Below are 12,553 nucleotides of genomic sequence, written 5' to 3' on the forward strand. Positions count from 1 at the left end.
AAGCATGGCCCCACCCTCAAGAAGTCTTCACTATGCCTGTGGAGAACCAATATATAAACATAAAAAAGATAACCAATAATATGAGACCACTGCAGTGTGTTAATTGAGGCTCTTCTGGGTCTATTAAAAAGCTTGTCACAAAGGTTATAAAGAAAGATAAAATGGAGCTAGTAAAAAAACCTCTAGAATGACAATTAAAATGCGTGATGACTTAGAGGCCTGATCAGATTAGACCGTTACTAGATGGATTGTTAGGGTTTAGGAAATAAAGCAATGTTCACCAGAAGTTACCTTGAGTTCACTAGGAACAAGTTATGACACATTTATCTTTTTCTGATAAGGTTCTAGAGCTCCATTCTGAGGTACACCTTACATTTGGCATTTCTCAAATTCCACAAGGCTTCAGGAAAGATCTTGTATGCTGTCTTTATAGCAAAGAGGGCAAGATAAGAGTGTGGGTTCATGGATTCCAAGCTGGTTGAAGGACTGTTCCCTGAGAGCGTTGATGACTAGTCTGTTGGCATTCCCAGATGTTGTAGCTATGTCATCTGGCTCTGTCTGAATCTTTTGTTGTAATCAACATTTTTAGCAATGGTATGGGTAAAGAACATGAGTATATTCTGAAAGTTTCTGTTAATGACCAAATCTAGGAGAAATAGCTTAGAGTCAAACTCGAAAATACCCTTGTGGGTATGTGTACCAAAGCATTGAAAGAAGAAACATAAAGAGATATTTGCACACCCATGCTCATAGTAGCATCATTAATAATAACCAAAAGGAGGAAGCAAACCAAGTGTCAATTGATGGTGAATGGATAAACAAAATGTATATAAATACAGATGAATAGTATTCAGCCTTAAAAAAAATAGGAAATTCTCATACATGCTATAACATGTGTGAGAGACATAAATAATGTCTTTAAGGTGTGAACCTTAAAGACATTATTTTAAGTGAAATAAGCCAGTCACCAAAGGACAAATGCTGTATGACTTTAATCCCATGATTCTACTCATACTTCTGCTTAGAGTAGTCAAATTCATAGAGATAGCAAGTAAAGTGGTAGTCGCCAGGGGCTCAGGGGAGAGGGAAATGAAAAATTAGTGCTTAATGAGTACAGAGTTTCTATTTTGCAAGATGAAAAAATTATGGAGATACATGGTAGGGATAGTTGCACAGCAATGTGAATGCACATAAAACCACTGGACTGGGGGAGGAGGAGTCAAGATGGCGGAGAAGTAGCAAGCTGAGACTGCTTCAGCTAGCCGGAGATCAGCTAGATAGCTTATCTAAAGATTGCAAATACTGGAAAATCCATCGGCAGATCGAAGAGAAGAAGAACAGCAATTCTGGAAACAGAAAATCAACCACTTTCTGAAAGGTAGGACCGGCGGAGAAGTGAATCCAAAGCGATGGGAAGATAGACCCCGGGGGGAGGGGCCGGCTCCCGGCAAGCGGCGGAGCAACCACGCACAAAATCAGGACTTTTAAAAGTCTGTTCCGCTGAGGGACATCGCTCCAGAGGCTAAACCGGGGCGAAGCCCACGCGGGGTCAGCGTGGCCTCAGGTCCCGCAGGGTCACAGAAGGATCGGGGGTGTCTGAGTGTCGCAGAGCTTGCGGGTATTGGAACGGGAAAGCCGGCTGCAGAGACAGAGCCGACAGTAAGCTCACAGCTCGGCGTTACCTTGAACCGGTCGCAGGCTCGGTGAGCTCGGAGCGCGGCCGGAGGTCAGGCAGACGGGAGTAACTGGGCGCTGTTCTCTGAGGGCGCACTGAGGAGTGGGGCCCTGGGCTCTCGGCTCCTCCGGGCGGGAGACCAGGAGGCCACCATTTGTATTCCCGTCCTCCGGAACTCTACGGAAAGCGCTCAGGGAACGAAAGCTCCTGAAAGCAAACCCGAGCGGTTACTCACCACGGCCCCGGGTAAGGGCGGTGTAATTCCGCCTGGGGCAAAGACACTTGAGAATCACTACAACAGGCCCCTTCCCCAGAAGATCAACAAGAAATCCAGCCGAGACCAAGTTCACCTACCAAGGAGTGCGGTTTCAATACCAAGGAGAGCAGCAGAATTCCAGAGGAGGAGAAAGCCAAGCACGGAACTCATGGCTTTTTTCCTGTGATTTTTTTTAGTCTTGCAGTTAATTTAATTTTTTCTTTTTCATTTTTTTTTTCTTCTCGCCTTCGGGTAAAATTTTTTTTAACTGTTACCTTTTTCTTTTTTAACGATTTTTTACTAGTTTAATATATATATTTTTTCTTTTTTACATTTTTCTTAGGTGTTTTCTTTTTTAAAAAATTCTTTTCTTTTCTTTTTTTTCTTTTTCTTTTTTCTTTTTTTTTTCTTTCTTCCTTTTTGAACCTCTTTTTATCCCCTTTCTCCCCACTCACGATTTTGGATCTCTTCTAATTTGGTTAAAGCATATTTTCCTGGGGTTGTTGCCACCCTTTTAGTATTTTACTTGCCCCTTCATTTACTCTTATCTGGACAAAATGACAAGACGTAAAAATTCAAAACAAAAAAAAGAACAAGAGGCAGTACCAAGGCTAGGGACCTAATCAATACAGACATCGGTAATATGTCAGATCTAGAGTTCAGAATGACAATTCTCAAGGTTCTAGCCGGGCTCGAAAAAGGCATGGAAGATATTAGAGAAACCCTCTCGAGAGATATAAAAGCCCTTTCTGGAGAAATAAAAGAACTAAAATCTAACCAAGTTGAAATCAAAAAAGCTATTAATGAGGTGCAATCAAAAATGGAGGCTCTAACTGCTAGGATAAATGAGGCAGAAGAAAGAATTAGTGATATAGAAGACCAAATGACAGAGAATAAAGAAGCTGAGCAAAAGAGAGACAAACAGCTACTGGACCACGGGGGAGAATTCGAGAGATAAGTGACACCATAAGACGAAACAACATTAGAATAATTGGGATTCCAGAAGAAGAAGAAAGAGAGAGGGGAGCAGAAGGTATACTGGAGAGAATTATTGGGGAGAATTTCCCCAATATGGCAAAGGGAATGAGCATCAAAATTCAGGAGGTTCAGAGAACGCCCCTCAAAATCAATAAGAATAGGCCCACACCCCATCACCTAATAGTAAAATTTACAAGTCTCAGTGACAAAGAGAAAATCCTGAAAGCAGCCCGGGAAAAGAGGTCTGTAACATACAATGGTAAAAATATTAGATTGGCAGCTGACTTATCCACAGAGACCTGGCAGGCCAGAAAGAGCTGGCATGATATTTTCAGAGCACTAAACGAGAAAAACATGCAGCCAAGAATACTATATCCAGCTAGGCTATCATTGAAAATAGAAGGAGAGATTAAAAGCTTCCAGGACAAACAAAAACTGAAAGAATTCGCAAATACCAAACCAGCTCTACAGGAAATATTGAAAGGGGTCCTCTAAGCAAAGAGAGAGCCTACAAGTGGTAGATCAGAAAGGAACAGAGACCATATACAGTAACAGTCACCTTACAGGCAATACAATGGCACTAAATTCATATCTCTCAATAGTTACCCTGAATGTGAATGGGCTAAATGCCCCGGTCAAAAGACACAGGGTATCAGAATGGATAAAAAAACAAAACCCATCTATATGTTGCCTCCAAGAAACTCATTTTAAGCCCGAAGACACCTCCAGATTTAAAATGAGGGGGTGGAAAAGAATTTACCATGCTAATGGACATCAGAAGAAAGCAGGAGTGGCAACCCTTATATCAGATCAATTAGATTTTAAGCCAAAGACTATAATAAGAGATGAGGAAGGACACTATATCATACTCAAAGGGTCTGTTCAACAAGAAGATTTAACAATTTTAAATATCTATGCCCCCAACGTGGGAGCAGCAAACTATATAAACCAATTAATAACAAAATCAAAGAAACACATCAACAATAATACAATAATAGTAGGGGACTTTAACACTCCCCTCACTGAAATGGACAGGTCATCCAAGCAAAAGATCAGCAAGGAAATAAAGGCCTTAAACGACACACTGGACCAGTTGGACATCACGGATATATTCAGAATATTTCATCCCAAAGCAACAGAATACACATTCTTCTCTAGTGCACATGGAACATTCTCCAGAATAGATCACATCCTCGGTCCTAAATCAGGACTCAACCGGTATCAAAAGATTGGGATCATTCCCTGCATATTTTCAGACCACAATGCTCTAAAGCTAGAACTCAACCACAAAAGGAAGTTTGGAAAGAACCCAAATACATGGAGACTAAATAGTATCCTTCTAAAGAATGAATGATCAACCGGGAAATTAAAGAAGAATTGAAAAAAATCATGGAAACAAATGATAATGAAAATACAACGGTTCAAAATCTGTGGGACACAACAAAGGCAGTCCTGAGAGGAAAATATATAGCGGTACAAGCCTTTCTCAAGAAACAAGAAAGGTCTCAGATACATAACCTAACCCTACACCTAAAGGAGCTGGAGAAAGAACAAGAAAGAAACCCTAAGCCCAGCAGGAGAAGAGAAATCATAAAGATCAGAGCAGAAATCAATGAAATAGAAACCAAAAAAACAATAGAACAAATCAACGAAACTAGGAGCTGGTTCTTTGAAAGAATTAATAAAATTGATAAACCCCTGGCCCGACTTATCAAAAAGAAAAGAGAAAGGACCCAAATAAATAAAATCATGAATGAAAGAGGAGAGATCACAACTAACACCAAGGAAATACAAACTATTATAAGAACATACTATGAGCAACTCTACGGCAATAAATTTGACAATCTGGAAGAAATGGATGCATTCCTAGAAACATATAAACTACCACAACTGAACCAGGAAGAAATAGAAAGCCTGAACAGACCCATAACCAGTAAGGAGATTGAAACAGTCATTAAAAATCTCCAAACAAACAAAAGCCCAGGGCCAGACGGCTTTCCGGGGGAATTCTACCAAACATTTAAAGAAGAACTAATTCCTATTCTCCTGAAACTGTTCCAAAAAATAGAAATGGAAGGAAAACTTCCAAACTCATTTTATGAGGCCAGCATCACCTTGATCCCAAAACCAGACAAGGATCCCACGAAAAAAGAGAGCTATAGACCGATATCCTTGATGAACACCGATGCGAAAATACTCAGCAAAATACTAGCCAATAGGATTCAACAGTACATTAAAAAGATCATTCACCACGACCAAGTGGGATTTATTCCAGGGCTGCAAGGTTGGTTCAACATCCGCAAATCAGTCAATGTGATACAACACATCAATAAAAGAAAGAACAAGAACCATATGATACTCTCAATAGATGCTGAAAAAGCATTTGACAAAGTACAGCATCCCTTCCTGATCAAAACTCTTCAACGTGTAGGGATAGAGGGCACATACCTCAATATCATCAAAGCCATCTATGAAAAACCCACCGCAAATATCATTCTCAATGGAGAAAAACTGAAAGCTTTTCCGCTAAGGTCAGGAACACGGCAGGGATGTCCGTTATCACCACTGCTATTCAACATCGTACTAGAGGTCCTAGCCTCAGCAATCAGACAACAAAAGGAAATTAAAGGCATCCAAATCGGCAAAGAAGAAGTCAAATTATCACTCTTCGCAGATGATATGATACTCTATGTGGAAAACCCAAAAGACTCCACTCCAAAACTGCTAGAACTTATACAGGAATTCAGTAAAGTGTCAGGATATAAAATCAATGCACAGAAATCAGTTGCATTTCTCTACACCAACAGCAAGACAGAAGAAAGAGATATTAAGGAGTCAATCCCATTTACAATTGCATCCAAAACCATAAGATACCTAGGAATAAACCTAACCAAAGAGACACAGAATCTATACTCAGAAAACTATAAAGTACTCATGAAAGAAATTGAGGAAGACACAAAGAAATGGAAAAATGTTCCATGCTCCTGGATTGGAAGAATAAATATTGTGAAAATGTCTATGCTACCTAAAGCAATCTACACATTTAATGCAATTCCTATCAAAGTACCATCCATCTTTTTCAAAGAAATGGAACAAATAATTCTAAAATTTATATGGAACCAGAAAAGACCTCGAATAGCCAAAGGGATATTGAAAAAGAAAGCCAACGTTGGTGGCATCACAATTCCGGATTTCAAGCTCTATTACAAAGCTGTCATCATCAAGACAGCATGGTACTGGCACAAAAACAGACACATAGATCAATGGAACAGAATAGAGAGCCCAGAAATAGACCCTCAAATCTATGGTCAACTAATCTTCGACAAAGCAGGAAAGAATGTCCAATGGAAAAAAGACAGCCTTTTCAATAAATGGTGCTGGGAAAATTGGACAGCCACATGCAGAAAAATAAAATTGGACCATTTCCTTACACCACACACAAAAATCGACTCAAAATGGATGAAGGACCTCAATGTGCGAAAGGAATCCATCAAAATCCTTGAGGAGAACACGGGCAGCAACCTCTTCGACCTCTGCCGCAGCAACATCTTCCTAGGAACAACGCAAAAGGCAAGGGAAGCAAAGGAAAAAATGAACTATTGGGATTTCATCAAGATCAAAAGCTTTTGCACAGCAAAGGAAACAGTTAACCAAATCAAAAGACAACTGACAGAATGGGAGAAGATATTTGCAAACGACATATCAGATAAAGGACTAGTGTCCAGAATCTATAAAGAACTTAGCAAACTCAACACCCAAAGAACAAATAATCCAATCAAGAAATGGGCAGAGGACATGAACAGACATTTCTGCAAAGAAGACATCCAGATGGCCAACAGACACATGAAAAAGTGCTCCATATCACTCGGCATCAGGGAAATACAAATCAAAACCACAATGAGATATCACCTCACACCAGTCAGAATGGCTAAAATCAACAAGTCAGGAAATGACAGATGCTGGCGAGGATGCGGAGAAAGGGGAACCCTCCTACACTGTTGGTGGGAATGCAAGCTGGTGCAACCACTCTGGAAAACAGCATGGAGGTTCCTCAAAATGTTGAAAATAGAACTGCCCTATGACCCAGCAATTGCACTATTGGGTATTTACCCTAAAGATACAAATGTAGTGATCCAAAGGGGCACATGCACCCAAATGTTTATAGCAGCAATGTCTACAATAGCCAAACTATGGAAAGAACCTAGATGTCCGTCAACAGATGAATGGATCAAGAAGATGTGGTATATATACACAATGGAATACTATGCAGCCATCAAAAGAAACGAAATCTTGCCATTTGCGACAACATGGATGGAACTAGAGCGTATCATGCTTAGCGAAATAAGTCAAGCAGAGAAAGACAACTATCATATGATCTCCCTGATATGAGGAAGTGGTGATGCAACATGGGGGCTTAAGTGGGTACGAGAAGAATAAATGAAAGAAGATGGAATTGAGAGGGAGACAAACCATAAGTGACTCTTAATCTCACAAAACAAACTGAGGGTTGCTGGAGGGAGGGGGTTAGGGAGAAGGGGGTGGGATTATGGACATTGGGGAGGGTATGTGCTTTGGTGAGTGCTGTGAAGTGTGTAAACCTGGTGATTCACAGACCTGTACCCCTGGGGATAAAAATATATGTTTATAAAAAATAAAAAATTTAAAAAAATTAAAAAAATAAAAAATAAAAAAAATAATAAAAGCAACATACAATGAAAAAAAAAAAAAGAATGGCAAAACCACTGGACTGTATGCATAAAGATGGTTAAAATGATCAACTTGGTGTTGTGTATTTTATAATTAAAAAAAAAAAAAAAACCCTAACCCCAGGCCTGTGATAATAGGGAAAAAAAGTAGAATCTTTTTTATGTTTAATAAAGAACAATAACATCCAAACTAAGATAAACAAATACTGAATGAGGAGAGCATGGCTGGACAGCAGTGTTGTGGGTAAGCTCTCCCGAGCTTCAGGTTATCTGAAAGCATATTTGGGAACCAGTAATGGTCAAGGGTAGTTTTAACACTTTGGGGAAGCCTATGTACAGGTAGTTGGGCTTATCCATCTAGAAGCTATGTGGCATCAACGACTAGGGCTAGCCAGTGTTTCTTTCCAAGCTCGGGCACTGTTGAACAAGTTTTTCCCAGGAGCCAGCTAAAAACTTAACCCTTTCTGCTTCAATGACCACTCAACTGTTGGGTGTTCATGAATTTTGGTGTCTGGCCAAAGTGGTATTCTCTGTTCTTGGTTGGTATAGAAAATGAATCTGACCATATCTCCTTCAGTATTGGCTCAACACTGTTCCAATGATCAGCCCCATTTCCTCACTCAGGGTTCACTCTGATGACTCCCCCAGGTTACCTCTCCCTCCAGATAGATGGGTGATGAGCCCGTGTTCTATTAATATTTCACATTCATTCAAACATGCCTGGGCACAATGGACAGAAAACCCCGTGAGTCTCTGAAGACTTCTATCCTCTGCTCCCTAGGAGCCATGCCATATAATTAGCTTGCTGTCTCTTCTCCAGCCTACTTTAATCCTTCCCTTCCCACTGGATGAAACCCTTAAACCAGGCATCCATACATCTTAAAATGGATCTAGTGACTGAGTTGGCCCTGCTGAAAATGGCTCTGCTAGAGGAAAGGGACTGGGATATCCATCTGTACAGTCATGGAGAAGGTGCAATTTACGTTCTGTGACTACCACCCACCTCTGTTCTCTGAGGGCATGGAGGGAGTACCTGCAAGTGTTTGTGGCAGGAGACACTGGAGGGGATGATGGGGAGAGAATGCTTCCAGGTGGAAAGAAGCTGTGAGAGAAGGGAGGGTGGGCCTGATTGTTGGGTCGAGGGCTTCTAGCAGTTGGGCAAAGAAATAATGGTGGCTCAGTGACCACTGTCCCTGCCTACCTGGCTGCCATTGCCTGACCCCTCTATGCTGTCTGTTTTCCTGTCCAGATCACAATGAGGACCTAGGACATCGACTTTGACTATCCCCCCTGGCCTGGAGTGATCATGGCCCCCCGCAAGAGGAGCCGCCATGGCCTGGGCTTCTTGTGCTGCTTTGGGGGCAGCAGCCTCCCTGAGATCAACCTCCAGGACAACCACCCTCTGCAGTATATGGAGTTTTCAAGTCCTATCCCGAACCCAGAGGAGCTCAACGTCCGCTTTGCAGAGCTGGTGGTCAGTGAGGGGACAGAGAAGGGAGGATGTTGATAATGGGGAGTGGGACTCTGGGGTAGGCAGAGCAGGACAGAAGGCAGAGACCCATGTGCTGGGATCTCTACCTATGAAACTCTGGTTCGGGTAAGGGTGAGCCCCCCAGGACACCTCAGCTATGAGGGAAAAATAAGTCATTTACTAGGAAGAATACCATGAAATATGTCCCTAGAAGAATGGACCTACCTCATATCTCCAGCTGGTTCTGGATCTCATGGTACAGCAGCTAGGCCATCTTGAAATGAATAGGTCCAGGCTTTTGTGAAATAAGGCAGTGAGGAGCTTCAAAGAATACCAGAACATTTGACACCTTCTTTCTGGAACTTCCCTGGAATTCTTTCAGAATACAAGAATACAAGAATACGGAATACAGACTACAAGAGCAAGGGACAAAGTGGGACTTTGTAGGCAGAGACTAGGTCCTCAAAGCAAGTATGATTAACTAGAAATATGGAGGTAGAGGTGCCTGTATTGTAACTGGTTCATGCCTGGTCCCAGGCTGGGTGATTATATTCCATGTCTAGCCTATGGCAGGTGGAAGCTCTGTCTTTGAGACTGGTCGCAGCTCTTCCTGACTCTGTGATGTCCATTCAGACTAGAGCAGCACTACACCTTTGTGAGAACCATTCACAAAGTGAGCATGTGAAATTCTATACTCTGACCACAAGGAGACAGAGCAGGAAAGAAGCATGATTCTTCTTCTTGGAGGTATGGTGGTGAGACAAAGTCAAAGAGACTCTCAGATCAGGGATGCCAGACCGCCCCTCCCCCCGGGATTCAGGGCTGAACTCTGTGTAGAGCAATGAATGGGAGAGAACAAAGTATTTACTAGTATAGAATGACATTTGGAACATGATTGGTGTTAGTACTTCCAAGATCTGTTTGTTTGTTTTCTGTTTATTTTACTCAGAATACTGCTGACAGTAAATATGTTGTTTTTGATGCCAAGCAATTTCCTAGTTCATTGCAGACACCAACTAGTGTCCTACAACTTAACTCCATGCTGACACTAACTACCCAGAGTTCACACAGACCCCACAGAGGAAGGGCTCAGATCCACAGATGGCCCCCTACCCAGACACCAATCAGAAGTAGTAGGTCCCCATGTTGCCCCACACTTTAGAGAGACATGGCTGTAAGTTGTAAGTTCCCATGATCCTCTCCTCAGTTGGATAATTTGCTAGAATGGCTCATAGAATGTAGGGGAAGGCTTCACTTACTACTATCAATGCATTATAAAGGATATTCTGAAGAATACAAATGAATAGCCAGATGAAAAACTATATTTCTTATATTGCCACAGCATGGACATTTTCTTGAACAGAGCACATGAGTTTTGAAAGGATGAAAGATGTTCCTCTCCTTGGCCCTTTTATTTAGTGAGTATTTATTGAGCATCTTTAGTGAGCAGGATTCCTTACAAAGTACTTTGACAAAAACAAGGATGAGTCACACAAGTCTTGTCTGCAAGGAGACTGGCATCTGCAAACAAACAGAGCAAACTAACATTGAGCCTGTTTTGTGCATTGAGCTAACACTGAGATTAGCATTGAGCAAATGAAAAATATTCCTTGAGAGCCCGCTGTATGCTGATCCAAGAACATAAAGTCTAATAGAGAAGACTGATTTTGAACAGTTATGACAAATGTAGTGAGTGTTTGGAAAGGGAACATTCATGGGCCTGTGGCAATGTCTAAACAGAGTTTAATTCCTGACTGAGGGTTAAAATGGTGCCCCCAAAGGATGACATTTCCATTGAGATCCAAAAGCAGATTGATAGCTGGAGAAGTGAATAGGGTTGCAGAGCAGTGACAGAGGTTGCCCCAGTAAGAGAAGCATAATATGTGAGTCTTCAGTCAGAAAAGAGCTGGGCCTTTAGGAGTTCACCATGGAAGATGAGAGCAACAGAACTTCATACTTGACCTTAAGAGTAACAGAAAGTCAATGGAGCAGGGTGGTCTTCTAAAAGAAGAAGGATTATGGGTAGGACATTAAGAGGGTTTTAGTGCAATCCAAACTAGGGAGAATGGTGACTTAGACTAAATGCTATTAGTGAGAATGGAGAGAACAGATTGAAGAGCTATTTAGGGGGATATATAGGACTTGCTGGGCTTGGGGAGTGACTAGAATCAGGGAATACCCAAGTTGCTGATATGAGGAACTGGGTGGATGTTGGGACCCTATAAAAGACAGGAGATGCCAGATGAAACTCAGGGTTAGGGGCCAGAGTGATGAACTCAGTTTGCATGTTCTTTCTGTGCCTCAATTTCCACATCTTTAAAATGGGTTGTTGTAATCTTAATGAGTAAATATTAAGCACTTAGAACAGTGCCTGGCACGTAGTGATACTACATAAATGTGTGAGGTACCTGAGGGATGTCAAAATAGATGGGCTTGGGAGGCAGTTGGATCCCAGGGTCTGGAGCTCAGGAAACTGGGGAGCTAGAGACACAGGTTTGAGAGAGTTTGGGGTAGTAACAGTTCTTGGGAATGGTTGAGAAGTCTTTACTGGGAAGCATGGAAACAGACCCCAGAACCCCAGGATCTAGGTTGGTGCCCTGAGGGATTTCACCCATTCTTAAGATTTTATTTATTTATTTGACAGAGAGAAATCACAACTAGGCAGAAAGGCAGGCAGGGGGGAGGGGAAGCAGGCTCCCCGCTGAGCAGGGAGTCTCATGCGGGGCTGGATGCCAAGACCCTGAGATTGTGACCTGAGCTGAAGGCAGTGGCTTAACCCACTAAACCCCCCCCAGATGCCTGCACCCGTTCTTAATTTTTACTATGACTAGCAATTTTTTAAAAATACCTTTGGCTCACCTTATATTCACCTTATTTTTCTATTGGACAGTTCTGATCTATGTAAAGGAAAATCTTCAAGTTCTTCCTTAAAGTATAGGGATAAGAGATATTGATATTTAAGACATATATTTTCTTAGATATTACTTTCACTGTTCATCCTTGAAAATATAAAGATTATTAATAATGTGCCTTATTATCTTTTCAAAAAATATTTTATTTAGTTATTTGAGAGAAAGAGAGAGAGAGAGAATAAGAGAGGGGCAGTTGGAGAGAGAGAAGCAGACTCCTGGCTGAGCAGGGAGCTCAACATGGATCTCAATCCCAGGACCCTGAGATCATAACCTGTGTCCAAAGCAGATGCTTAGGTGCCCCTACTTTATTGTCTTAATGCAAGTATTGCTTTTTATTTAAAAAGAAAGCTCACAATACTTGAGCTGAAAAGCAGGCTATTTCCTGTGGCCTGTTAACTCTTTCTTTTATGAGCCTTAGCACAGCTTATGAATCACAAGAGAAAAGTCTTCAATAAGAGAGCGTCTTAGAGCCCATCTAGTGCAGCCAAACCTACAGTGTCACTCCAAACTACATATGGAATGACCCTACATTTGATGATATCAGAACTACCCAAC

The 12,553-nt window shown here is 41.6% G+C and overlaps 1 protein-coding gene across 5 annotated transcripts in view; it reads left to right on the forward strand.

Annotated features, from left to right (window-relative positions):
- The window catches only part of DAAM2 (dishevelled associated activator of morphogenesis 2), a 129,002-nt gene that overhangs the window by 59,514 nt on the left and 56,935 nt on the right, over positions 1 to 12,553 (forward strand). For all 5 annotated transcript variants that reach the window (XM_059177850.1, XM_059177855.1, XM_059177852.1 and 2 more), the window contains exon 2: positions 8,865 to 9,089. In XM_059177850.1, coding sequence (XP_059033833.1) covers positions 8,922 to 9,089 — 168 coding nt within the window. In that variant the 5' untranslated portion in view covers positions 8,865 to 8,921. The remainder of the gene's footprint in view (positions 1 to 8,864; positions 9,090 to 12,553) is intronic.

Source organism: Mustela lutreola, chromosome 6, assembly GCF_030435805.1.
Source record: "Mustela lutreola isolate mMusLut2 chromosome 6, mMusLut2.pri, whole genome shotgun sequence".
Classification (NCBI taxonomy): Eukaryota; Metazoa; Chordata; class Mammalia; order Carnivora; family Mustelidae; genus Mustela; species Mustela lutreola.